The 24,709-nt window shown below is 34.3% G+C and overlaps 3 protein-coding genes across 5 annotated transcripts; 1 reads left to right on the plus strand and 2 right to left on the minus strand.

Annotated features, from left to right (window-relative positions):
- Positions 1 to 120: 120 nt before the first annotated feature.
- LOC103839693 (transmembrane 9 superfamily member 3) lies at positions 121 to 4,240 on the minus strand. 3 transcript variants are annotated; one of them, XM_033278985.1, is made up of 5 exons: positions 1,708 to 4,219; positions 1,487 to 1,624; positions 1,259 to 1,415; positions 693 to 1,177; positions 386 to 619 (listed from the first exon to the last, which is right to left on the minus strand). In XM_033278985.1, the coding sequence occupies exons 1-5, from the start codon at positions 1,851 to 1,853 to the stop codon at positions 418 to 420; spliced, it is 1,128 nt and encodes a 375-aa protein (XP_033134876.1). In that variant the 5' UTR covers positions 1,854 to 4,219; the 3' UTR covers positions 386 to 417. The 3 variants fall into 3 exon arrangements, with proteins under 3 accessions (XP_033134875.1, XP_033134876.1, XP_033134877.1); XM_033278984.1 differs by having other exon boundaries at positions 121 to 619; positions 693 to 1,415; positions 1,708 to 4,231; XM_033278986.1 differs by having other exon boundaries at positions 693 to 1,415; positions 1,704 to 4,240.
- Positions 4,241 to 8,734: 4,494 nt separating this feature from the next.
- On the plus strand, positions 8,735 to 14,825 carry LOC103839460 (sodium/hydrogen exchanger 7). The gene is made up of 23 exons (XM_009115969.3): positions 8,735 to 9,064; positions 9,184 to 9,234; positions 9,312 to 9,403; positions 9,524 to 9,601; positions 9,689 to 9,846; positions 9,936 to 10,037; positions 10,123 to 10,240; positions 10,323 to 10,375; positions 10,456 to 10,521; positions 10,613 to 10,657; positions 10,805 to 10,857; positions 11,277 to 11,461; positions 11,566 to 11,610; positions 11,705 to 11,812; positions 11,922 to 12,150; positions 12,227 to 12,529; positions 12,618 to 12,715; positions 12,799 to 12,930; positions 13,019 to 13,237; positions 13,321 to 13,527; positions 13,607 to 13,877; positions 13,956 to 14,260; positions 14,335 to 14,825. The coding sequence occupies exons 1-23, from the start codon at positions 8,749 to 8,751 to the stop codon at positions 14,623 to 14,625; spliced, it is 3,525 nt and encodes a 1,174-aa protein (XP_009114217.2). The 5' UTR covers positions 8,735 to 8,748; the 3' UTR covers positions 14,626 to 14,825.
- Positions 14,826 to 15,227: 402 nt separating this feature from the next.
- LOC103839459 (glutamate decarboxylase 4) lies at positions 15,228 to 20,431 on the minus strand. Its single transcript, XM_009115968.3, has 6 exons — positions 18,236 to 20,431; positions 17,714 to 18,119; positions 17,271 to 17,485; positions 16,932 to 17,185; positions 16,782 to 16,834; positions 15,228 to 16,402 (listed from the first exon to the last, which is right to left on the minus strand). Exons 1-6 carry the CDS (start codon positions 18,319 to 18,321, stop codon positions 15,935 to 15,937), a joined length of 1,482 nt encoding a protein of 493 aa, XP_009114216.2. The 5' UTR covers positions 18,322 to 20,431; the 3' UTR covers positions 15,228 to 15,934.
- Positions 20,432 to 24,709: the final 4,278 nt, after the last annotated feature.

Genomic DNA, 24,709 nt, shown 5'->3' on the forward strand with positions numbered 1-24,709 from the left:
CACACGAGCTTCCAATTTCTTGCTTTCTAACTTAATATTGTTTGCTCAAATATTTTGTTCCATGCGATAGGTATATCAACTCGAAGCAACCATGCAGGCGTTAGGATCCAAGAACATGAATAAAAGAAACTCTGTTATTTTTTCATATTCAGAATATATATATATATATATATATATATATATATATATATAAGAGAAAAAGATACAATGCAGTTAATTAGTTTACCCAAAAAGAGAAAAAACACTATAGTATAAGCAGAGAAAAGAGCGACTCGACTAAAAAAACACAAGTTACTGTAAAATAAGTCTTTATCTACCTAAAGGAACAATCTCTTCTTCGTTCTAGCAAAAAAATCTCGCAAGTGAAGCTTTTTGAGGAATTTCGGGTTGGTAGCAACATCTTTAACTCTCATTTAATCAACCGGTAAATGTGGCGGACGAAACGAGAGAGGCGCGGAAGCCAACAGTTCCAAGCACGAGGAAGAAACCATAACAAATGCAAGCCATGTAACCGGAGAAGAAGGATGTTTGCATGAAACCATGTCCGATCTCGCGTAGTAATAGTATAAGCAGTACGCGTAGATGAATAAACCAGTTGATCCACCGCATAGGGAATGATCTGCAATATATAAAAAAAAGCTGAAGTTTTATTGCAAACCCATTCGTGAAAATAAGCTTACTAAAACCTTTACCTCCACCACCATTCGTGATCTTCAGCGGCAAGTTGGAAGTAAGTAAGTGCAACGGTTATAAAAGCAGTAACGATCAAGAGGATGATGAATACGATGAAGAGGATGCTGTAAATGGTGTAGATCCGGTGACCCCAAACACTGGCAAAGATGTAGTACAGCTCGATGTAGATGGCACTGAAAGGAAGAAAACCCGCCATGGCCATCTGAGGTATAGCACTCCTGTACCATGGGAGTTGCGGGATCTCCCTGGGATACTTAGTGGTGCGGACTGGCGCTTGGAACTCTACTTTGCTGTTTTTACCAGCGATACCGCCTAGTACAAGCAAAGGTGAAGTCACTAGTGTCCATATAAGGACAATCACAACAATGGTTCCGAAGGGAAGAGCAGCGGTTTCGCTGTAGGCGATTGCCACGGTGTTTAGGAAGCAGAATGTGAGGAAGAGCGGGCCACAGAAGAGACCTCCAGTGAGCAACAAGTTTCTCACCTGAGAGAAAACAAATACAAATGAGAAGCTTAATTGCTTTCTTTTAATTGATTTGAGGGAAAGTGTTTGGTGTTTGCTTACCCAGTTTTTTCCTTCGAGTTGACAGTAGAAAGAGGAGGCTGTGTATCCGGTGATTCCAGACGTGAGAGCGTAGATAACGACCAAAGCTGTGAAGAGCGCTCCTCGGTTGTATGGATAGAACACTCCAACAAGTGAAAGCATGAAGATGAATATAGTACTAATCACATAAGAGGAAAGTTACAGTTAGTTATTGGCAATAAAGAAATGAAGCATGTCAAAGAGACTTACAAAGTGAACAGTTGAGTACCGCTACCGAGAGATGCAGCAAAGACAGATTTGTATTTTGGAAACCGGAACACATCTCCGTTAATGTACTTCCATCCAGTTTCCTCTTGATCATCAGCAGCTTCCTCGTCTTGAGCATACCTTTAAGGACATGAAAAGTAAGGTTATAATCAGAAGAAAAAAAAAAGATATGTGGGTTGTTGAATTTAGCATTCAAAACTCACTTCATGAAATCATTCTTGAGGACCCGCATCAAGATTGTTGCAAGGAAACCAGGCAGAAGCAGGACAGTGACGCTCGAGTTGATAATAGAAAACCAATGAATCTCAAAGTGATGCGGAAGAGACGAAGTCATGGCGTACTTATCCATCCTCTTCTCAAAAGGAGTCTCCGTTTTCTTTCACTTCACAGTATACATAAACTCAGCATCAACTTCCTTATCCTCAGTAACATCCATAAGGGAATGAGGATCCATTCTAGCATTGATCTCAATCACACGGTCTTCATTATACAAAATCTCAAACTGAATATGCTTGTAGAGGAAATACTTGAACTCGATGGGATCCGATTTGCCATCTTTGTCAACCTTCCCAATGAATCCCCATATAGGCAAATCATCATAGTACATCTGGAAGTAATAGTCTTTCTCAACAGCTCTTCGAAACTGTTAGACCTCTTCTCTGCTAAGCTTCTTTTTGCAGTATGTCTCGGAGTCTTTCTCATCTATGAAGTTGAGCTTGTATGGAGCACTAACGAGCCTGTCGCCGTTCAAAACCTCACCTAGAGCTTCCTTTTTATCTTTCACACCCTCTGCAAAAACCAAGAATCAATGGATAAGAGTGCATCCATAAAAGGCTAGTGAGAGAGATACACAGTGCTCGTAGTAGTTGGAATACAGAAAGGCAGATCGAAATATCGATACGTCTCACTGCAACCATCAATCATACACAAGTATAATCAGTCACATGACAATCAAATGTACACATTATAGAGGTCACGATTAGAATCGATCGCAGCTCCTATAATCGATCTATGCCAATGGGGTTTTGTTTAATTGGGCCAAGGCCCAAATATTAATTAGTAACAACCCATAAAAGGCCTAGAAAATTGTACTTCTTATTACTTTCTTGGGTGGACCCTTTTTCGTGCCCCAGTTCTCTCAATCGGCGCCTATTATTTTCAGTACGTCTATGCATTGTGAGTTTGTGATACTGATTTCCTTTGTCCGCGAAAATAATAATTTACAGCTAGGGCCTAGAGATGACATCGACAATATGACATTAGATTTATATATAGCTATAAAACTCAGCTAAAATTTTGGCAAATATATTTGTATTTCTATCAATACTTATCCTTGAAACATTCAAGCTATGGCTTAAAATGTAATAATTTATTTTAATCCGGACCAAATGTAAAGACGTTTGCATTAACTTGGACATTTTTGTAGTTTACTTAAAGGTCCAAACAAGTAACATGTGAAGCTGTACTTTTTGTGATCTTCTGTTATATTATATGATTTATTTGTATAACTGTGCCAAAGGATGACGAGGTATAGATGCATAATGTTTTGGACATAGTAGATTGGATCCATTGACTTAATCTAATTTATAACTCTTATCTTACACAACGGAAACTATTTTTATTTTAACAGATGTCACTTGATAGGTACTTAACAACTTAATAGATGATATACTATTCGATTTGGATTTGACTTACTAAAATTCTGAAAAGAAAATTATTATAACACAAGACTAAAAAGGCCTCTTACCGATCTATTTCTCGCCACGGCCGTCATCACGATCGTTTGAAATAAGATTTGCATTGACTTATATACTATACGTAACTATCATTCAAAATTTTAGGTAATGCGATTTTTGATATGTACGGCTACTGAAGTTGGAGCTGTCATCATATGTATATTTAGCGAAGAAAATCAATGTAAGCTATCGTAAACATTTTACACATTTTCAAGTTGCTTTTTGATGATTTAATACTAAATGTTAGAATATGTATTGTCAAATAAGTTTTGTTTTTATCATGTTTTCAAACCTAAACGTTATCTGGAACATTAGTATACTACATAAGTAAACCTCAAAGTTTTACGTACTCCTACTTTTAAAATCAAATTTCCAGTTTTCACTAAATTTGTTAGACGTAAGGCTGATCCTGAATTTTAAAAGTTGTAACTTATTTAGTAAAAATTTCAATAAAAGATATTTTTTACAAATTTAAAGGTTTATGTTTATATAATTTTCTTCAAAAAAATTTTAGGAACTATAGAAGTCAATGTTTCATTCAGTTTTGTAGAGGGTCCATGGACGACTAGTAGTGCGACTCAATAAAAAAGTATACATAAAACACACAGTTTTAGGTTGTATTTATGTAGGTTGGAGATCATTTCTAACTCTATGTACTTGTTGGTTTGCTCCATATATATGTCGCTTATTTTTCTCTCATTATGAACTGTACGATTAGTAATAATATATAGATCCATCATCCATGTCATGAGCCTAAACGAACAATTCTTTCTTTATTCAGTATGAAAAATTATGTATATTTTGTTGAATTTTTCAAATAAATATATTAGTTATATTAAACCAGAAATATTTATACAGTAGATGTTCTATTAAATTTAGAAGTATATTATATGTTTATAACATATTATGAAATAATAAATATATATTGAATAATTAAAAATTCATTATCTACTACTTATATAAATAAATTGGTACGAAAATATAAATAAATTTTATAAATCGAAAAAATATTTTTTCTATTTGATATGATATATAATTAAATTTAAATGATAGTAACATATATATGGCATATTTAAATATTAATATTTATAGATGATGCTTTTTGCTCATATTTTTTTATCATTTGTATCTGTTATAGCAAAAAGTCTAAATTAGTGATAACAAAAATTTCACTGTGGGATTAATGGTTTAAGGAATTTATAATATTTTAAAAAATTAAGTTTTCAATATTTTTTCAAAATTTTTATCAAAAAAATGTTCAAAGCAAATTTCAAAATTAAGATATTTATGTATTTTTATATGGCATATAGTTTAATTTAAAATGATACATATATATTTATATATCTTTTATTTTTAATACTTATTAAATAAGACTTTCAACTTATATTATTTTTTAATTATTTGTATCATGTCATAACAAAAGTTTTAAATCATAGATCACAAAATTTGAATGTGAAACTTTTAACAGTTTTAGTAATTTATACTCGTTTTTAAAAATTCAAAATATAATATATAAATAATTTTTTTAATTTTAATTATATGGTTACTATGATTGTTTAATTTATTATAATAGCTTAAAATTAAACACATATAATTATAATACACACTTATTTTTATCAAATCTTTATTATTCAAAATCATTAATTGTCATATATACTTTAGTCACATTAGGCAATTCTGTAATCTTATTTAAGGAAATAATGAAGCACTTGGATAATGTATTTATTGTGGTTTAATAAAAAGCTTATTATATATTTAGATGAACCAACCTATTTCTCTAAAGATTCTAAGAATCATTCTAGTGATGACACGCGTGGCTACAAAAAATGTTGCAATGCTTCTCAAATAATATATAGGGGATTCGTAATTAAGTTTCCTTAGATGGGCAAGTGATGTATCCAAACCATTTGCTCGAGCTTTCCTCAAATGAGTTATTTTCTATCCGGCTTCGGTTGTTATATCTGTATCCATATATTATATATAAAATCGATTTAAATATATATATGAGTAAAAATGGTCTAAGCTAATCTTTATCAAAATATGAATAATGAAGTAGGGTTATCATATGACTTCAAATTAAATGAGAAAAGAATAAAAATGGAAAGATAGTCTTATAAGAAAATTATCTACAATTAAAAAAATAATAATTTAGAAAAGAAAGTTGATGCAACCATTTTTAACTTTAGTTTTATAAACTTGATAAACCATGACTAACCATTTTCGTAGTTGTAGATATAAATTAAATGTAATTTCCCGCATGATATACATCAATAATATCAAAACTAATCTCTCATTCTTTTTCTGAGGCAAATATTTCTAAATAGTGGTGTGATGCTGTGAATAGAGAGATCGATGCAAAAATAGGCCAAGAACCGTGATATCCCAGTGGCTGCCTCACATAGTATCAAGAGCCATGGAGGGTTCTCTTGAGTTTACATTTGTTATATCGCAACCAATTACTCAGTTGTTCTTTTGTTAAATTACCAGATGTCAAACAGTTGTGAATAGCTAACCATGTGGTAGTGGTATTTTGTTTTTGTTTTTGTTTTTTTTGTTTTTTGTCACAAATGGTAGTGGTATTTTGAAGTAGCATATTTTAAATCATTCTTCTATATCATTATCTTTTAGGATTCCCAATAATTTTCAAGTCTGTTTTGAATAAAACTCTATTTGAAATTTATCGTCTGCACTATCCCACAAAGGCACATCTTCGCCTTGCTCTCCATGTTTCAACTTCGCAGTTTTCACTTCAATCTCATTCAGAATGGATGGTTGATTTATAATTTCGTTTGTGACGATTTTTAAGACTGGCTATCATAGCTTGAGCAGATATGTCCCATATGCTAATTGTCTATGTAGCCTTTTGAACTCATTATCTTATAGTCTACTTTTTTCCAACTAATAATTATTTCAGAAGAATGATTTTTATATTGACAATCTGGACTTTGTAAAAAACCTTTCTGGATGCTTGTTTAATTATTTTTTCCCAGACACATGAGGTTCTGCATACACATTGTTCTTTACTGCTGAGAAAGTATTTTAAAAATGGATTTGTGCTTGAGATTAACTTATCCCACATAATCGACCACGATCCTATTTGAATAATGAAACCAACCTAATAAAATATGTTTTCATATTAAAAGGAAATAAGTGAAATTTACTTTTTTTTTAAAAAATTAAGCGGTTGTGGAAGCACCGTAGCCTATTGGTTAATGTTTAAAGGTTTCTACACCCAAATCTAGTGTTCAAATCCCAGACTATGCAATTTATTGCAGATTATAGGAAATCCAGGTTGCAAGTTCCGGAAAGAGCGATTTATTAAACAATTATGCAGATTACAGAAAAAAAGCTTACAAAGGATCTTCAACATGGTGCAAGTAAATCTGGCCAGACGTGGATCTTTATAGAACAGTTCAGGTGATGCAGTTAGGCGTAGGTTTTCATAAGACATGTAGTATTGTCGGTTATCGAATCGTCTATGTAATCTTTCTCATATCATAATTGTAAGATCGTAATAAATCAACGTTAAAAAAAAAATTAAGCGGTGGTCGGATAAAAATTGGTGAAATATAAACAAGGTATTATCTAGACATTAATACGTCTTTATAATATTATTTGATAAGTTAATTTTTATAGTAGCACTCATGTTAATTCTTACGATGATTAAATACAGAAACACCTTTAATGAATTTAAAATATTATATTTAATCACCATTAATAATTTTTTATTTAGTAGTTTTTAATTAGATTTTAATTCAATTTCTTTTTCAGTAACATATATAATAAAAAGGAAAAAGTTTATAATTTTTTTTAAAAAAAAAATTCTTAATACCTAATCTAATAATATTGTTTGAAAAGTCAGTTTTATACGTTTCACGCTCACGTTAATTCTAACGACGGTCAATTACAACGTTATCCTTAATGAATCAAATACATCGAATTGCTATTACTAAAAATTCTATTTTATTTTCTCTTTCCTTTTGTATTTACTTTTTACTTTTTATTTATATTGTTTCAAATCTCTATCCCTATAATGTTATTTGAGAAGTCAGTATTTGTCGTACTCACGTTAACTTTTGTGAAAGTTAATAACAGAATTACCCTTAATGAAATAAAAATACTATACGTAATTGTCATTATTTATAAAACTGATTTCTTTTTCTTTTTGGTAAAGATAATCCGAATTATTTAAAATTAAAGTAAAGAATAGATTATTTTTTAAAATATTTTAATTATTTGTGAAAATATTATCGGTGAATTATGTTTAGATATTTTTTGAGTCTGTCATCACTTTATTTTTTCTGATTACAAGACAAGAAATATCATATTATAAAACATATTACGAAAATATATATACACACAACCTGGATGATGAACTAAACTAAATATAATGACAACTTTGTTTGACTTTTAGCCTAATCAAAATCACAAATATTTTATTAATTTTCAGAAAAAATTGTAACTAAATATAAGTAACTTGACTTATCTAAATTCATATATCTAACTAACTAAAATAATGACATATTATTATGTGTAATAGTATTCTGTTTATTTTTGTACATATGACTTAAAGAATGACTCAAAATTTATAGATTATTATCTGCAATAATATTTTATTCACTTCTTATACATATAAATTAAAGAATGACTCAAACTTATAAATAATTAAAATGAAGTATTAACCCATTATTACAGCTAGGAACTAATTAATTACCATTTTAGTTTATATTATTTTCATTTGCTTTTCCAAATAACACATAGAAAATTATAAAGTTCCAAAAGTCTATTATAAATCTAAGACACCAAACTATATGGAATAGACAAAATTAATCAAAATTTTACCTAATTTCAAATCAAAAAGTTATGAATAATAAATACAATAAATAAATCCAAATAATAATTAAACCAATCAAATATGTTACACCTAAAATTACATATCTAATTAAAATAATTACATAATATTATTTAAAATAATGAAATAATTATACAAATAAATTATTATAATTTTTTTGTTTTGTAAATATTTAAATCTGTGATAAGGAAGAATCACCTAGTTAAGTAATATTTAGTAATAAATCAAACAAAAAATTAAAACATGATTTGTTGTTGATTATTATTCTCTTTCAGAAAATATCAAAACAAAATTTAAATAGTACTACATTAGTTATATTGAAAATGTAAGAATAAAAGGAATATATCTAAAGTGAATTTTTTTATATAGAAAAAATAGTTACGTATAATTAAAGTCCATAGTATTAAATAGTGGCCACTAAAAGATTGAAATTTTGAGCCGACCTAGAATATCTCAGGTGGGTAGTGTTTGGAGATATCCGGAAAAGAAAAAGCAATAATTCATTAACGTAACAAATAAAAGCCAGTGCGGCGTTACATTACATGTTAAATCACATGATTATTATCATATATCATCAGAGCAATTGGGATCCAAATCATCCAATAAAAACATTATAAATATTAGATAATTCGTTTACATAAAACAAAAAAACATGTATGTATTGTTTCTATACGTATACTACTTCCCTCTCATCTTTTAACTTATATCATCAATCAACTGAAAGAAAGAAGGATCATCTTCTTCTTCAACATCGGAAGAAAATGGCGACTGTAATCGACGCGGCGACGCCGTATAGACTTCTGGAGGAGGCGACAGGTTCTTCTTCGGAGGGAGAATCGAGCCCCGTCGACGCCGTTCTCTTCGTCGGGATGTCTCTGGTGCTCGGTATAGCATCGAGGCATTTGCTTCGCGGGACGAGAGTTCCGTACACCGTCGCTCTCCTCGTCATCGGGATTGCTCTTGGATCTCTCGGTTCGATTTCGATCCGTGTTTACTCTCACTAAGCTATTTTATCATGAAATTTGAAAAAATCATCCCCGATAGCTGTTAAAGCTTTGTTTGATCTCAATTGTGGTTTTGGTTGTTTTCAGAGTATGGAACTCACCATAACCTAGGGAAGGTTGGGCATGGGATTCGTATATGTAAGTTGTTGATTTAACTCAATGGTGGTGAGCTTCGTTGTTCGATTTCTCATATGTTAGTTACTTACTATACACAGGGAACGAGATTAATCCTGAACTGCTTTTAGCCGTGTTTCTTCCGGCTCTGCTTTTCGAGAGTGCCTTCTCCATGGAAGTTCACCAGATCAAGGTTTATGGGGATTACTAAATGATCAATACGTCTATTATCTTTAATGAATGGTCTTTACATATGTAATGAAGCTGTAAATAGATGCTAATTGCGCTGGTTCTTGTGATGGAATTATTGTAGAGATGTATTGGACAAATGGTGTTACTTGCTGGCCCTGGAGTTCTCATTTCAACCTTTTGTCTGGCATCGCTTGTTAAGGTTTGTGGTAGAGTTTCATTAAGTAGCGGTTGACAGAAGAATCAATCATAAAGGTTATGATATTATATAGTATGATGCTATTTGCAGCTCACGTTTCCGTATAGCTGGGACTGGAAGACGGCGTTGTTGCTTGGTGGACTCTTAAGTGCCACAGATCCTGTTGCTGTTGTTGCGTTGCTTAAGGAGCTTGGTGCTAGTAAGAAGCTAAGCACTGTTATTGAAGGGGAGTCCCTGATGAATGATGGGTAATCAATCATGTCAATATTTGCTAATCTTTTGTCATAGTCTGGTTGTTTCATCGCACCTATTCATCATAATTTTGTGATTTTTCCAGGACGGCAATTGTGGTTTTCCAGTTGTTCTTAAAGATGGTTATGGGGAATAGTTCTGACTGGGGCTCTATAATCACATTTCTGATTAGAGTCGCACTTGGAGCGTAAGTCCTGATCTTTTCCTCTTTTAATGAGATACCCAGTTGTTGTGTTCTTAGCATCATAAACGTTATGGCTTTGTCTGTTTAGTGTGGGGATCGGTCTGGCTTTTGGCATTGTCTCGGTTCTTTGGCTCAAGTTCATATTCAACGACACAGTCATAGAAATCACCCTTACGATTGCAGTCAGCTACTTCGCATATTACACTGTACGTCTTGCTGTAGACCTGAAAATCTTGTGCCAATATATTACTTTTGTAGTACAAATGAGAATTAGCTTCTGTGCCACAGGCTCAAGAGTGGGCTGGGGCTTCTGGTGTTTTGACGGTGATGACTTTGGGCATGTAAGGTCCAGCTATCTCATTTTTCCTTTCTTTTGTCAGCATGTAAGAAGGCTCTTGTTATTTAATAATAACTGTAACAGGTTTTATGCTGCGTTTGCAAGGACAGCATTTAAAGGTGACAGCCAAAAAAGTTTGCATCACTTCTGGTATTTCTAAAGCTTGTGGAATTGGAATTTTTCTGTTTAGCATAATACTATGGAAAAGGTGTAAGTCAGATTTTCTTGGTAACTTGTGCAGGGAAATGGTCGCATATATTGCAAATACTTTGATTTTTATCCTCAGGTAAAGCTACAAGCATATATAGATTCATCTCATGCTTGGGCCATGCCAACCCTAAGAAATAAGCTAATGGGTAGCAAAAAGCTATTTTACTCCACTCTATCTTTAGACACTGCTACAGTATAAGTTGCTTCTCATTTTGTTTTGTAGTGGTGTTGTCATTGCTGAAGGCATTCTCGACAGCGATAAGATTGCCTACCAAGGTACCATTTAATGTTGAAAGTTTGCGGTATACTTTCTTTACTAAAGTGAATTCTGTTAGATTATATGAACCTAGTTTCTGTATAAAATTTATCACGCCAATTGTGTATAGAAGCTGAGTCTCAAATCATTGCTCTTTTCCACCTGTTTTATCCTATTACCGTGAACAGGCCTCTGTTTACATGGTATTTGATTCTCGACAGGTCAATTGTTTCTTTAGCATCAATTAGTGTCAAAAGAAAAAAACCTTGCATCATTGGTTTGAGGAAAGTAATGTAGCATAATTGCCACTGTGCCAGGACTTAACAATGTGGTCTTTCACCAGTCGGTTGATTATTAAGTAGATGTGAGATTTAGTGTGCCAGGAACATGCCCGCGTAAGGTGCATTTAAGAACTCTCAATGACCCATGTTTTCTACAGGGAATTCATGGGGATTTCTTTTTCTACTATACTTTTACGTCCAAGTATCACGTTGTGTTGTTGTTGGAGTTCTATACCCATTGCTATGTCGTGTTGGCTATGGGTTGGATTGGAAAGAAGGCATTATACTAGTATGGTCTGGTTTGAGGGGTGCAGTGGCGCTCTCACTTTCTTTATCTGTGAAGGTTAGTTTTCAAGAACATTGTCATTCTTGTTCTTGTGTCTCTTGAATTTATTTAGCCACATTGCTTCAGTCTTAAATTAACTTATTCTTAATCATTTGATTCAGCAATCAAGCGGAAATTCATTTCTCAGCAGGGAGACAGGAACATTGGTAAGTTCAGAAAATTGTCTGCAAGGTGTTATGCCTAAATGAATTATAGAAGACTTATCTTTTCGGTCTCTTGATATTCTCAGTTCTTTTGCAGTTTATTTTCTTCACAGGTGGAATTGTGTTTCTAACTCTGATAGTTAATGGTTCCACTACCCAATTTGCTCTGCGCCTTCTTCGAATGGACGGTTTACCAGCCACAAAGGTCATAATCTTTTCACAGACTTCATTTTCAACTTAAGTATGCAAATACATAGTATGAAATGCTTAAACCCCTTTATTTATTCGAAATTCTCCATTTTTCTTGTTGACAGCTACGAATCTTGGATTATACAAAGTATGAAATGCTGAATAAGGCCTTACAAGCGTTTGAAGATCTAGGAGACGATGAAGAGCTAGGACCTGCTGACTGGCCTACAGTTGAAAAATATATTTCAAGCTTAAAAGATTCAGAAGGGGAACAAGTTCATCCTCACAGTGGCTCTAAGACTGGAAATCTTGACAGTACGAGTTTAAAGGACATACGTATACGATTCTTAAATGGTAACTATCATGTCATTTTCGAACCAATTACACTTATCCCATTAGTCAAATTATTTACCCTTAGTTCAATCAACAGGTGTTCAGGCAGCTTACTGGGAGATGCTTGATGAGGGAAGAATATCTGAAAGTACAGCTAATATATTGATGCGGTCAGTGGATGAGGCCTTGGATCGGATTTCTACGGAGTCTTTATGTGACTGGAGAGGTCTAAAAGAGCATGTTAAGTTCCCCAGTTACTACAATTTTCTTCATTCTAAACTTATCCCAGGGAAGTTGGTCATATACTTTGCTGTTGAAAGACTCGAATCTGCTTGCTACATTTCCGCTGCATTTCTTCGCGCACATACAATTGCGAGGCAGCAACTGTATGATTTTATAGGTATGTATGACTGACTGGACCATCTATCAGAGATATTGTTTGCAAGTACCCTACTTTTGTCTCTTAGTTATCTTTCTTCTTTATACAGGGGAGAGTAGTATCGGCTCTACTGTAATCAAGGAGAGTGAAACCGAAGGAGCGGAAGCTAAAGAGTTTTTGGAAAAAGTTCGATCTTCACTTCCACAGGTTGATAGTCGTGTCAGTTATTTATGGTGATTTATCTTTATCGCGATGAACCACATATAATCTTTAATCAACTTGGTTTGTAGGTTCTCCGTGTTGTGAAAACGAAACAAGTAACATATTCAGTGCTGAATCATTTACTCGAATACATTCAAAACCTTGAGAAGATTGGCTTGTTGGAAGAAAAAGAAATCGCTCATCTTCATGATGCTGTCCAGGTACCAAATGAAAGAATCATATTCTTTCAACACATGGTCATGTCTCTTTTTTCTAATTTTACTTCTCTCTCTCTCTGTCTTTGCGCAGACTGGCTTGAAGAAGCTTCTGAGAAACCCTCCAATAGTAAAACTTCCAAAGTTAAGCGACCTGATCTCCTCACATCCGTTATCTGGTGCTCTTCCTGCTGCAATATGTGAACCTCTAAAACACTCGAAGAAAGAAACAATGAAGCTGCGTGGTGTAACGCTTTATAAAGAAGGTTCAAAGCCAACTGGAGTCTGGCTTATTTGTGACGGTATTGTTAAGGTAAACCCAAAACTTAGTCATAATATCGAAAGGTTCATGATCTCCTTCATCACTGAAAGTTATCATGATAAATCATATTACAGTGGAAAAGCAAAAGCTTAGGCAACAATCACTCGCTACATCCAACTTTCTCTCATGGTAGTACATTGGGACTCTACGAAGTTCTCACTGGGAAGCCATACATGTGCGACATGGTTACAGATTCTGTGGTTCTTTGCTTCTTTATCAGTAGTGATAGAATACTAGCTTTTGTACATTCGGATTCTACCATTGAAGATTTCCTTTGGAAGGTACGTCTCTATTCAAATCCATTAAAGAGAAACATCCTCTCGTGATTGTCAACTTCTTTCCTGTTTCTTCTTTCTCCAGGAAAGTGCATTGGTGCTTCTCAAACTCCTGCGTCCTCAGATATTTGAAAAAGTGGCAATGCATGAATTACGAGCCCTTGTTTCCGCTGAAAGCTCAAAGCTGACAACATATGTATCTGGAGAATCAATCGACATCGATTACAACAGCGTCGGTTTGTTATTAGAAGGATTCATTAAACCAGTTGGTATCCAAGAAGAGCTTGTACCATCTCCTGCTGCATTGCTACCTTATAACGAGAATCAAAGCTTCCGTAACGCATCAGAAGCTTCAGGTAAACAAAAAGTCAACACAGAATACAAAGAAGAATCAAACCCTCTTATCAAAAACTCTGTTTTTTTTTTGATCACAGGTATCATGAGAGTTAGTTTCTCAAGACAAGCAACACAATACAGTGTGGAGACAAGAGCAAGAGTAATCATCTTCAACACCGGAGCATTTGGAGCTCATAGGACTCTACAACGGAAACCATCTTCGTTGTCATCGCCAATTGGGTCAAGCTCCGAGCACCAGCTCCAGAGATCATCTAGTAAAGAACACAGAGGTCTCATGAGCTGGCCTGAAAGTATTTACAAAGCTGAACATCAAGAAGAGATCAATAGAAAGGCATTAAACTTATCTGAACAAGCAAGACAACTTAGCATTTTCGGCAGCAAGGTAATAAAACATACACTTTGAGATTCATTATGAGATTGTTAACTTCTCGACTAACAAGAAACGTTCTGAATCAGGTTAATCTGTTCACAAGGAGTGCAAGTTTCGGTGGGATCATCAACAACAAGCCACAAGATAACGTATTGTACAAGAAACATCCATTAGACGCAGCGAAATCAGAAAGCTCCATGGCCACCAGGGAGCAGGTTGAGACCAGGAAGTTTGTGTCTCAGCTTCCTGCACACGTAGCCTCAGCAGAGAGCAGCACAAGAAGAAAACCAATGGCGGAGTCGAGCGATGATGAAGAGGAAGGAATCATTGTGAGGATCGATTCTCCGAGCACAATCGTTTTCAGGAATGATATGTGAGGGCATTGAGATGTTTTGTAACATAATAAAAAAGAAGAAAAATGTTAGCTTACAGAGTTATTATTCAAAAGAATAAAAGTCAAAACAACAGACGCTTTTTTTTTATGAAGGTTTGCTAGAAACATTGAACAAATCCACAGACGCGATCTTTTTGTATGCTCTTATATATTTCCATGTTATTTGTTCAACATATCAAGGTTTTTTTTCTGTCAACTAACAAATGGTGAGTAGAGGGGGAAGTAATGAAAGTCTAAAGTTATATGGGTTGAGAACTATATATTTAAAAAATCAACGTATTTATATACCCATAAAGTAGGTACTATAAAATTGTATTTATTTAAATTTATTCAAATTACCAATCATCAACATGAGATCATAATTAAGGAAAACTAGATTTTGACCCGCGCTTTCAAAGCACGGGATTTGTTTCTTCTTAAATCTTATTTTAAAATAACAAATATTTATTAATTATAAGATTAAGTTTTTTTTATATCTAACCTATCTAATAGTGTAATTATAATTGTGTTGATTGTTTAGGTTTTTAAAATATTTTGTAGATGTTAAAAATGTTACAAATTTATCCTCATATATATATATATATATTTTAATTATTTTTTTTTATAATGCTTAAAAAAATTTAAATGATAAATTGAACTAACTATTATTTTCTGAGAAAATATTCATATAGTTCTTCTCTTCATTTTTTTATATTTCTATTTATATTTAAATGACAACCGAAATATTTTTTCTCTTTAAAAACAATTTTTTTAAGTCTTAAACAAAAAACCTACCTAATATTTTGACCCAAACGGAAAAAGATGCAAGTCAATAGTTTAGGTTAGATATTCTTTAGGAATATTTTTCTATTTTGCATCAAATACTACTCGGGTAGATATATTGGAAACAATGTATATCATGTTTAAGTCCTATTTTATTATAGCTTTCCATATCTTTGGGTAATATTAATTGATGAGATACTCCTTTCCTACAAAAGGGGAGGGAATATTTTGATTTTTTTTTTCAAAACGTAAAAGATTTGGATTGTTGGCAACTTGGTTTTAAGGTAGTGCAATTTGATTGTTTATGACTGGATATATATTCTGGCCGAATTTATTTAAAATAATAAAAATGACAATGGCATAGCAATTTAAATAAATTGAGAAATTAAGGGCATAATCCTAGTAGAGATTCTGTTTTAATAGTATAGATTTGAAACCAAAAATAATCAGAGCAGCATGAAAGAAAAGGGTTTCAACGGTAGCTTAATTAGAGATAAAAACAACAAAATATATTAACTCATTAAACTTTATTAGCAAATCTTGTTCTTGTTAGTCTTCTTTGTCTCCACAAACTTCTTCCAATATGCCGTAACTTCCCTCGTCGTCTCCTCCTCCGTCTTCTTAACACCTTTAGCTTTTCCATTAGCCATCTTGGCGTGAACCTTCGCCGGAAGTGTATCGAGCTCGCGAAGAACCTTCTCAAAGTCTGCGACCAATCTCTCGGCTAAGGTTCGAGAGAAATCTTCTCGAATCACCACTCGGAGGACGGTGACGTGTTCTGCATCCGCGGGCATCGTGTAGGCCGGAACGATCCACCCGAAGCGGCGGAGAGTTTCGGCCACTTCGAACTCGTCGTGGCGGCTATTGTCTTTTAGAGAAAACGCCACTAAAGGAACACCGTTTTCTTTGGAGACAATGTTGAAACGTCCAGTTTTCTCTAATCCTTCTCTTAGGACCATCATGTTTTCGCGGCAATTATCCATCACGTTACGATATCCCTAAACCCACAAAAAATTATCAATCAATAATATAATTACTTTACAAAATTAAGCATGATAATATGTTTTACTCAGTTATACGTAGTTTTCAGCAAAAGACCAGTTCAACATTTTGGGGACTTTGAGACCATATCTATTTTTAAAAAGTTTTACTAAAATTTCTCTTTTAAAAATTTAGAAATAATATTTTTGAACATTTTATAACTTCCCCTTATAATATATACACAAAATATCTTTAAATTTTAACCTAATAGTTCAAAAAATGGTTGAAGAAGTTTTGGAGATTTTATCGGAAGAACATCATCGGATTAGACGCAGAATGGTCGCACCACTTGTTTCCTCCTAAACCAGCACTGTTCAGTCATTTTAAGTTACTAACCTCGAATCCAAGACGAATCAGCTGGTAGTACTGAGCAATCACTTGACTCGAACCTAGTTTACACAAGCATTAACAAATCATTAGTTATGCATACAATATACAATATGATTTTTATACAAATATAGAAATGGTAGTGTAATATGCTGCTACCTTTGGAGAAGTTGAGAGTGAAGGTGGGTTGATCAGCGCCAAGATAATTGATGTGGAAGATAAGTTCTTCCGGCAGATCAGATTTGGTTCTCCACACAACCCAACCGATTCCGGCATAAACCAAACCGTATTTGTGACCACTCACATTTATGCTCTTAACCAATGGTAACCGAAAGTCCCACTCCAGCTCCGGATACAAGAACGGTGCAATAAACCCACCACTCGCTGCATCCACGTGAATCCCCGTATTCCATCTGCGAATTAAAGAAAAAAAATTTAAAAACCGGAAATGAACCGGTTAAAATCGATTAATTACTAGCTACATGTTAGTTTAATTACCCGGTTAGCTTGTTTTTCTCGACTAGGAGGTCGTTGAGGAGCTTAACGTCCTCGAACTCTCCGGTTAGCGTCGAACCTAGAATGGCTGCTACACAAATGGTGTTCTCGTCTACCATTTCGACTGCCTTTTCAGGGTCCATCACGTAGTATCCTTCTCTTAGCTTCACTTCCTTAAGTTCCACTTCGAAATACCTTGCGAATTTCTCCCAGCAAACCTATATTAAACCGGATATTAGTAAACCATAGACCTTAACCGGAAATATCATCTTTTGGTTGAATATCTTAATTTTCTGGTTTGTTTAGCTCTGTAATTTGAGAAAACAAAAGAGAACTAAGACTCAATTAGAATTTTCTGGTTTGGGGTTTCAGCTTGCGGTTTAGATTTCTGTTTCAAGATAGAGAAATAATGAGCTAAACCGGTTTAATCTTGTGCTTTGGTTTACCTGAACATTAGCTCCGGTTACGATATTGGGCTTGTCATAAGGAAGCCCTTGGGCCTTACGCTTGTTCTGCCACTGTCTCTTAAAAGCCAACCCGGCTAACATAATCGCCTCCGACGATCCCACGGTGCCGACACCAACCGCTGCCTCGCCGTCATCGAGCGGAGCGTTAAAGAGACGCGCAATCATGTTGACGCATCGGTTCTGAAGCTCGGTGGTGACAGGGTACTCTTCCATGTCAACGTAGTTCTTGTTGATGGATTCCATCATGAGCTTGTCACACTCTGGCTCCATCCACGTGGTTACGAAAGAGGCTAGGTTTAGCCTAGGGTTACCGTCGAGCATTAGCTCATCGTTGATGATCTGATACGCTGCTTCCTTAGGGATAGAGTTCTCAGGCATCTCGAATCTGATGATGATGAAGACATTAGGTTAAAAATATAAAAGCATATTAACGACGTAACAAGTCATGCAATGAAACGTTACTATTAGTTTCATGCAATATTTCATAGTTCATATTCTTACCGTGGGAGAGAGATGCGGACGTAACGAGAAGCAAAAGTTGAATGGATTGAAGCATCAGTTTCAGAAGCTGTCTTAGACAAAACCATCTTCTTTCAGTTCACTCAAATTGTCTATGCAAACTTTGAATTATATATGGGTTTGTAATGTTTATGTTTGTAGTTGAAGAATGTGTGGAATGAGAAGACGATAAACAAATGGTTTATATAGTGGAAGAGAATGGTTCGTTTTGTTTCGTTTTGCGACGTGAGAGGAAGCATCTATGGTCTTCGTTTATGGGCTCCTTTGTAACTTTTCTCCTACCGATGACTTTTCATTAATATTATAATATCACAGACCAACGAATCATTGCTTTCAAAAACTGCATGAGTATTATAATTAAATAAAATAATAACAGTTGACCGTTAAAAGAAACTTAATAAACCATTTAGTGATTTAGAGATTTCTACTATCATATTTTAATTGGTAAATCCTAAACATTTTAAATGGTAAGAAAATTATATTTGACATGTCTTAACAATTAATTAGTACATATCTCATGTTTTTTTCAGCATCAGATTTACGGTGTAAAAAATAATATTTATGATAACGTACAAGTATAAAGTATAATTGATGGCAACGTGAAAGATAAAATAAAAGTATGTATTTTGTCGACATCAAGGAAAATAAATTTGTTTACGTGTGGAATATAAGCAAACATATTATTTTTCTTATTTTTTGGGCAGCAAACAAACAATCCAGAGGCGAGGAAGGGCCTAGTAAGCGACAAATTCAGGAGTTGAAAATAAGCATAGATCCAAAGATCCCGAATAGGTTAACCATACTTATTTGCGTCTTTTAATTTTTTCATCTTTTTTACATAATAATTGTGGTTCGGTTTTAATAATAACAAAAATATATAAATATATATATAAATTTTTGTTATGGTTAACTGCGGTATGCAAATTCATGTGTTACTATTCGAAGTCATAAGTTTAATTAAAAGCTTTCTGTTTTTGTTTCACATGCAAGATATATTACATGGTAGGAAAAAAATAAAATAAAAGTGTGGGGAGAAATCAAATAATGAAATTAGCATTTTGATTTTAGCAGAATGAAACTAGCATCTTCAAATTGCATGTATAAGTATACATCAGATTGTGTTTCGAAAAACAGAGAGTATATATATCAGATAGAATTTGAATGTGGTTCTTTACACTAAAAAGTATACAGCCGATAGAGAATCCGAACCCAGTAAAGTTTTGTTGCTGAAATCGCATTTTCTGAAACTACGTACATTACCATTTTAAGTGTTTACATCAATGTGAAACAGATTAGATTCCTTGTTCTACACACGTAAGAAATAATCAAATTCATTATGATCAGTACTTGGCCTTGATTCGACTATCGTATAGATGAATTTAACTGGAATCAGAGCTACGTTTTTGAACATTACGTTTCCTTTTGGTTGAAATTCAACACCATGTTAAAATGTTGAGTTGGAATTATTTTGTTTTTTTACCAATGTGGTTTTGGCACAGTGATTCTGTGGAAGCTCAGTTCCATGGGTTTGAACAGCGTTTGGAGGGGATTGGAGGGGATGAAGGATTAAGGAACCGGTTCTTGTTCCTGATCTCAGGGATTAGTCGGATCTCTAGGGCTCGGATGAGCTGAGTCATTAAAAAAAATATTACTTTGATTTTTTCTTTTAACATTTCCCAGATTGATCAGTTTATGAAAAAAATATGCATAGGGACTACGACATCTAATTTTTTTTTTTTTTTTGTGATGTTTGTTATTGCTGTGACGTTGCCAATACTACAATTTGGTTTGAACACCTGTCTGTATAAAAACTGAGGACCAAATTCCACCGTGTATTGGTAGTTTTGGTACCAACACTAAAAGGCCTGTTTAATATTCGTCATTTTTTTACATATCTGTAAAGTATAGTTAAAAAAACAATCAAATAAACGTCAAAACCATGACTGAATTAAACAAACAAAGTTAGCGAAAAATCAAGCCTCCCACAGGTTTCGACTAGGCTGGGCTTAGGTTAATCGACTATGTTTATTTTTATAAATCCACTTTTGAAAAATGAAAATTACTACCTAATCCAACATTGTTTTCTTTTCTAGACTATATTTTGTTATTACTATCTTTAGAAGTTTTTAATTTGAGTTTCTTAATGAACGGTAGATTAATCTTTTTTACCCTTAATTATGTTAGTCAAACTCATATGCGATTTTATATCAGATAAATCCATTTGCTATTTCCTCATCTGCCCCAGAAAATAAACACACCCTTTATTCGAACCAACACATATCATTTTTCAAAATATTTAATCAAATGATACTTTTCGTAACAATATTTTATTTTGCAGACAAAAATATCTGTTGTGTGGTCATTTTAGAATACTAAGTTACTAACCGATCAAAATAGCATTGATGACATCTAATTTACAAAAATATATTTAAAGTTCAGCATCCGTTTTCATTACAGTTTTACAGGCATCATGGATGCATTGGATGCATTTCACGTATTTTTTTTCTTTCTGAAAGAGCACTATCCTATTATTATTTTGTTTAATATACTAGTCCAATTTTGTCCAAAAACAAATCTACTACTAGTCCATTCAATTGATTTTTGGGGATTTTTTAATGAGTGGCCGTGGTACTTAGAGCATGAGCATTGGTGAACCCCTCTTTGGGGTTCACAAGATTTTTTTAATATTTTTTTGTGGGTCCATGAATAGTTAAGAACCTGTAATTGATTTTTTCTGCATTGGTGAACCTGAAGACGGAGTTCAAAACAATAAAATAATAAATTTTTTTTTTTTTAAATATTCAAATTATCCAGAAAACAAGAATAAAATATTTAAATTATTATTAAATTTTTGAAAACTATTTATTCAATACATTAAAAGAGTAGATTACATAAATTGAGAAATAGAAAAACAAACGAAGTTTATTCATCTTCATCACCAAACTTTTGCCAAATATTTTCCATTAAATCAGCTTTCAAACGAGCATGCTTCTCTTGATCTCGAATTTCTCTGCGCATGCCTAACATATCACCGGCATGAATACTTTCTCTGGTTGTCACCTTTGAACTTCTGCTTGACTCTCCTGATTCGAACTCAGAAGTATTTATTTGAGCGTATCCGTGTCGTTCGTTCTCTACAATCATATTGTGCAATATGACACAAGTTCTCATTATCTTTCCTATCTTTTCCTTGTCTCATTGTAGAGCTGGGTTTTTAACAATTGCAAACCTCGACTGCAATACTCCAAAAGCCCGTTCGACATCTTTTCTGGCGGATTCTTGCTTTTCTGCAAATTTCTCGGCTTTAAGACCTTGAGGAAGTGGGATGGATTGGATAAATGTTGACCAGTTTGGATAAATTCCGTCAGTAAGATAGTAGGCCATACGATAAGTGTGGTTGTTGACCTTGAACTTAACTTTAGGTGCTCGACCATGTAAGATGTCATCAAAAACAGGTGACCGATCAAGAACATTGATATCGTTGAGTGTACCTGGTAAGCCGAAAAATGCGTGCCATATCCAAAGATCTTGTGATGCCACGGCTTCTAAGACAATTGTCGGCTTTCCTGAGCCCCGTGTGAACTGACCTTTCCAAGCCGTTGGGCAGTTTTTCCACTCCCAATGCATACAGTCGATGCTGCCTATCATTCCCGGAAACCCGCGTACCTCTCCAACATCGAGTAATCGTTGAAGATCCTCGGCTGTAGGGCTTCGTAGATATTCTTCTCCAAACAATTGTATTATTGCATCAGTGAAATTTGCCAAACATAAACGTGCTGTACTGTCACCAAGTCGGAGATATTCATCATATGTATCTCCCGATTGACCATATGCCAACATACGTATAGCTGCCGTACACTTTTGAAGTGGAGAAAGCCCGTTCCTTCCGCAAGCACTTCGTCTTTGCTGAAAGTATGGAACTTCATTACTTATACGTTCGACAATGCGAAGGAACAATGGCTTGTTCATTCGAAAACGCCTCCTAAACATTTCTGGTGGGTATGTAGGATTATCATTAAAATAATCGTTCCACAGCTGATTGTGTCCTTGTTCCCGATCTCTTTCGATATAAGCTCGTCTCTTCGGCTTGTTGGGGTGAGCATGAATCACTGAGTCGATGTAATTATCAACAACTTGGTCGACCATTTCTTCTAAAGCTTCATCAACTTCATCACTCGATGAGGAAGACATTGGTGGGTTATTTTTTTCCTAAAAAACAAAAGGAGATTTGTAACTTAAATTTAATAAATTGTACATAATTCTATAATTCTATTAATTTTTTCAAGGTCTATTATATCAATTTTTTTCATTAATCTCTCTTATTTTTCCACTTGATTTCATTTTGTATCTAAATCTATTGGGTTTTCAATTTTTATCATCTAATAAATTGCACATATTTCTAAAATTCAAAAATGTTTCACATTATATCATCTTTTTTCATAAGTTTTTAGTTTCACTTACCTTGGTACCTTGAAGAAAGAAGGTTGAAGAGTTGGAAGCTTGAAGCTTGTTGTTTGACTTAGGTTGGAAGCTTGAAGCTTGTTGTTTGAGCACCACGATGACAAAGAAGGTTGTTGAAGTGTGGTGGTACAGAAGATAGATGGTTTACATAAGATAGATGGTTTACAACTTGTTGAAGTGTTATTTTGGTTGGAACCTTGAAGTTAATTGTCGCTTTTATTGTAGTGAAATGGGACAAAGAAGAGAAGAGAACTAAGAGAGAAACAAGTTGTTGTGCTTATAAAGTTAGGAACACATAGTTTATATAGAGACAGAGATCAAGTTTATTACATCCGTGAATCAATGTTACAACAAAACAAAAGAAGTCACTGTCTGATCCGTGACTGAAGTGTAGCATGAAACAAAAGGCTACACTTTCACCTACTATCCGCGGCTTAACATATAGAAACAAACAAAAGACACCTTCACCTGCAACACCTTCCCACCCGTGACCTGCTAGACCGTGTCCTTTAAACCCGTGACCTGCAAAAGAAAAGACAAGATTTTCAATCAACCAAAAGAGAAGTAATAAAACCATTTAGAGATGAAGCTCTACGATTCAATCAAGCAAAACAACTTAGCAGATTCAATTAAGCTCTACGATTCAATCAAATTAATAAACATTGAAGTAAGCAAAACTACTTAACTGACCAACTAAAGCATTTCTGAGATGAGTTTAGTCTTAAGAGCTATTTCTTGATCAGAAAGTGTTTCCACTTTTTTGGCTAGGAGGCGATCAAGTATCTTTTGTTTGGAGATGGTATTTTTCTGAGCAAGGATGATATGGATTTGATCAAAAGCTGCCTCGTTTGGCTTTTTTCGCTTCGCTGCTTTGCTGGCCTTAACACCCACCGGCCTCGCCTCTTCCTCCTCAACCACCACCTCCGCATCAGCTTCCTTCCTTTTCTCCTTCGAGATAGCGTGGGATCTCCATTTCTGATCGAACCTCAGTTCCCTCCAGCAGTGTTCTAGTATGAACTTCTGTTTGTAGTCATTGAAGAAGATGTCATGCGCTGCCTTCTTCTTTGGTTTTCCACTTTCTCCTTTCTGGAGGCTTAACTATCCCGGGAGAGTTAACACCTGGCTCAGCAGAGTCTACGTCTATTGGTGGACTGCTCTGCGAAGCTAACAGGTTCACAAACCCGGGAGAGTTAAGGGAAAAAGGGTCCATGTTTGTGGTGTTTTTGTTTGGGTTCGTGTTTAGATGTTTCTGTGAATTTTAAGTGTGGAGTTACTATGTTTTTAAAGTAGTTTGTACGTCTACAATGAGAGCAAATTAAAAGGACTCTACCAACCAAAATTAATTACACAACCCATTACAAAACTACTAGATACCTATGAGCAGATACACATCAAATCATGCGAAACAATTAACTCTTCTAGTACTAGATACCAAAATTAATTACACAAGCTATTAATGTTTGTTTATAAAATATCTACTTGTACATCTAGTTCTCCTTCTAGTTCTTGTTGTGGTTGTAGTTAACTTTAGTCCTAGTTCTAGTTGTACTTCTAGTTCTACTTCTAATTCAAACGACAGATATCAATGAGTCTAACCTTTCGTTGTCAATCGAAGCAGACCTTCTCGAGGGTATCGACCTGCACACTGAGGTCATATACCTGCTCGTTGAGTAATTTAACCTGTTCCTGGACAAAGGATATTTGTGTTAGTCACTGTAAATAAAAAATATGGAAAAAATTATTACAGCGATGAAAGAGGAATGTTTCACTAACCTCAAGTGTCTCGATCTGTTTTGTGAGATGCGAGACCCCCATCATCACCTGCTCAGCCTCCTCCACCCGTTTAGTCAGCCTCTCCAGCTCCTCCTGCATACCTATAACCCAAGGCTGACGATAATGGAACCCATCAGCCTTGGTTACAACATAAATAATAATCAGATTCTTTTGGATTTACAACAATAACAACAATGATATACAACTTACCAAAGTGCAGTT

This window comes from Brassica rapa, chromosome A09 (genome assembly GCF_000309985.2).
Source record: "Brassica rapa cultivar Chiifu-401-42 chromosome A09, CAAS_Brap_v3.01, whole genome shotgun sequence".
In the NCBI taxonomy this organism is placed as follows: Eukaryota; Viridiplantae; Streptophyta; class Magnoliopsida; order Brassicales; family Brassicaceae; genus Brassica; species Brassica rapa.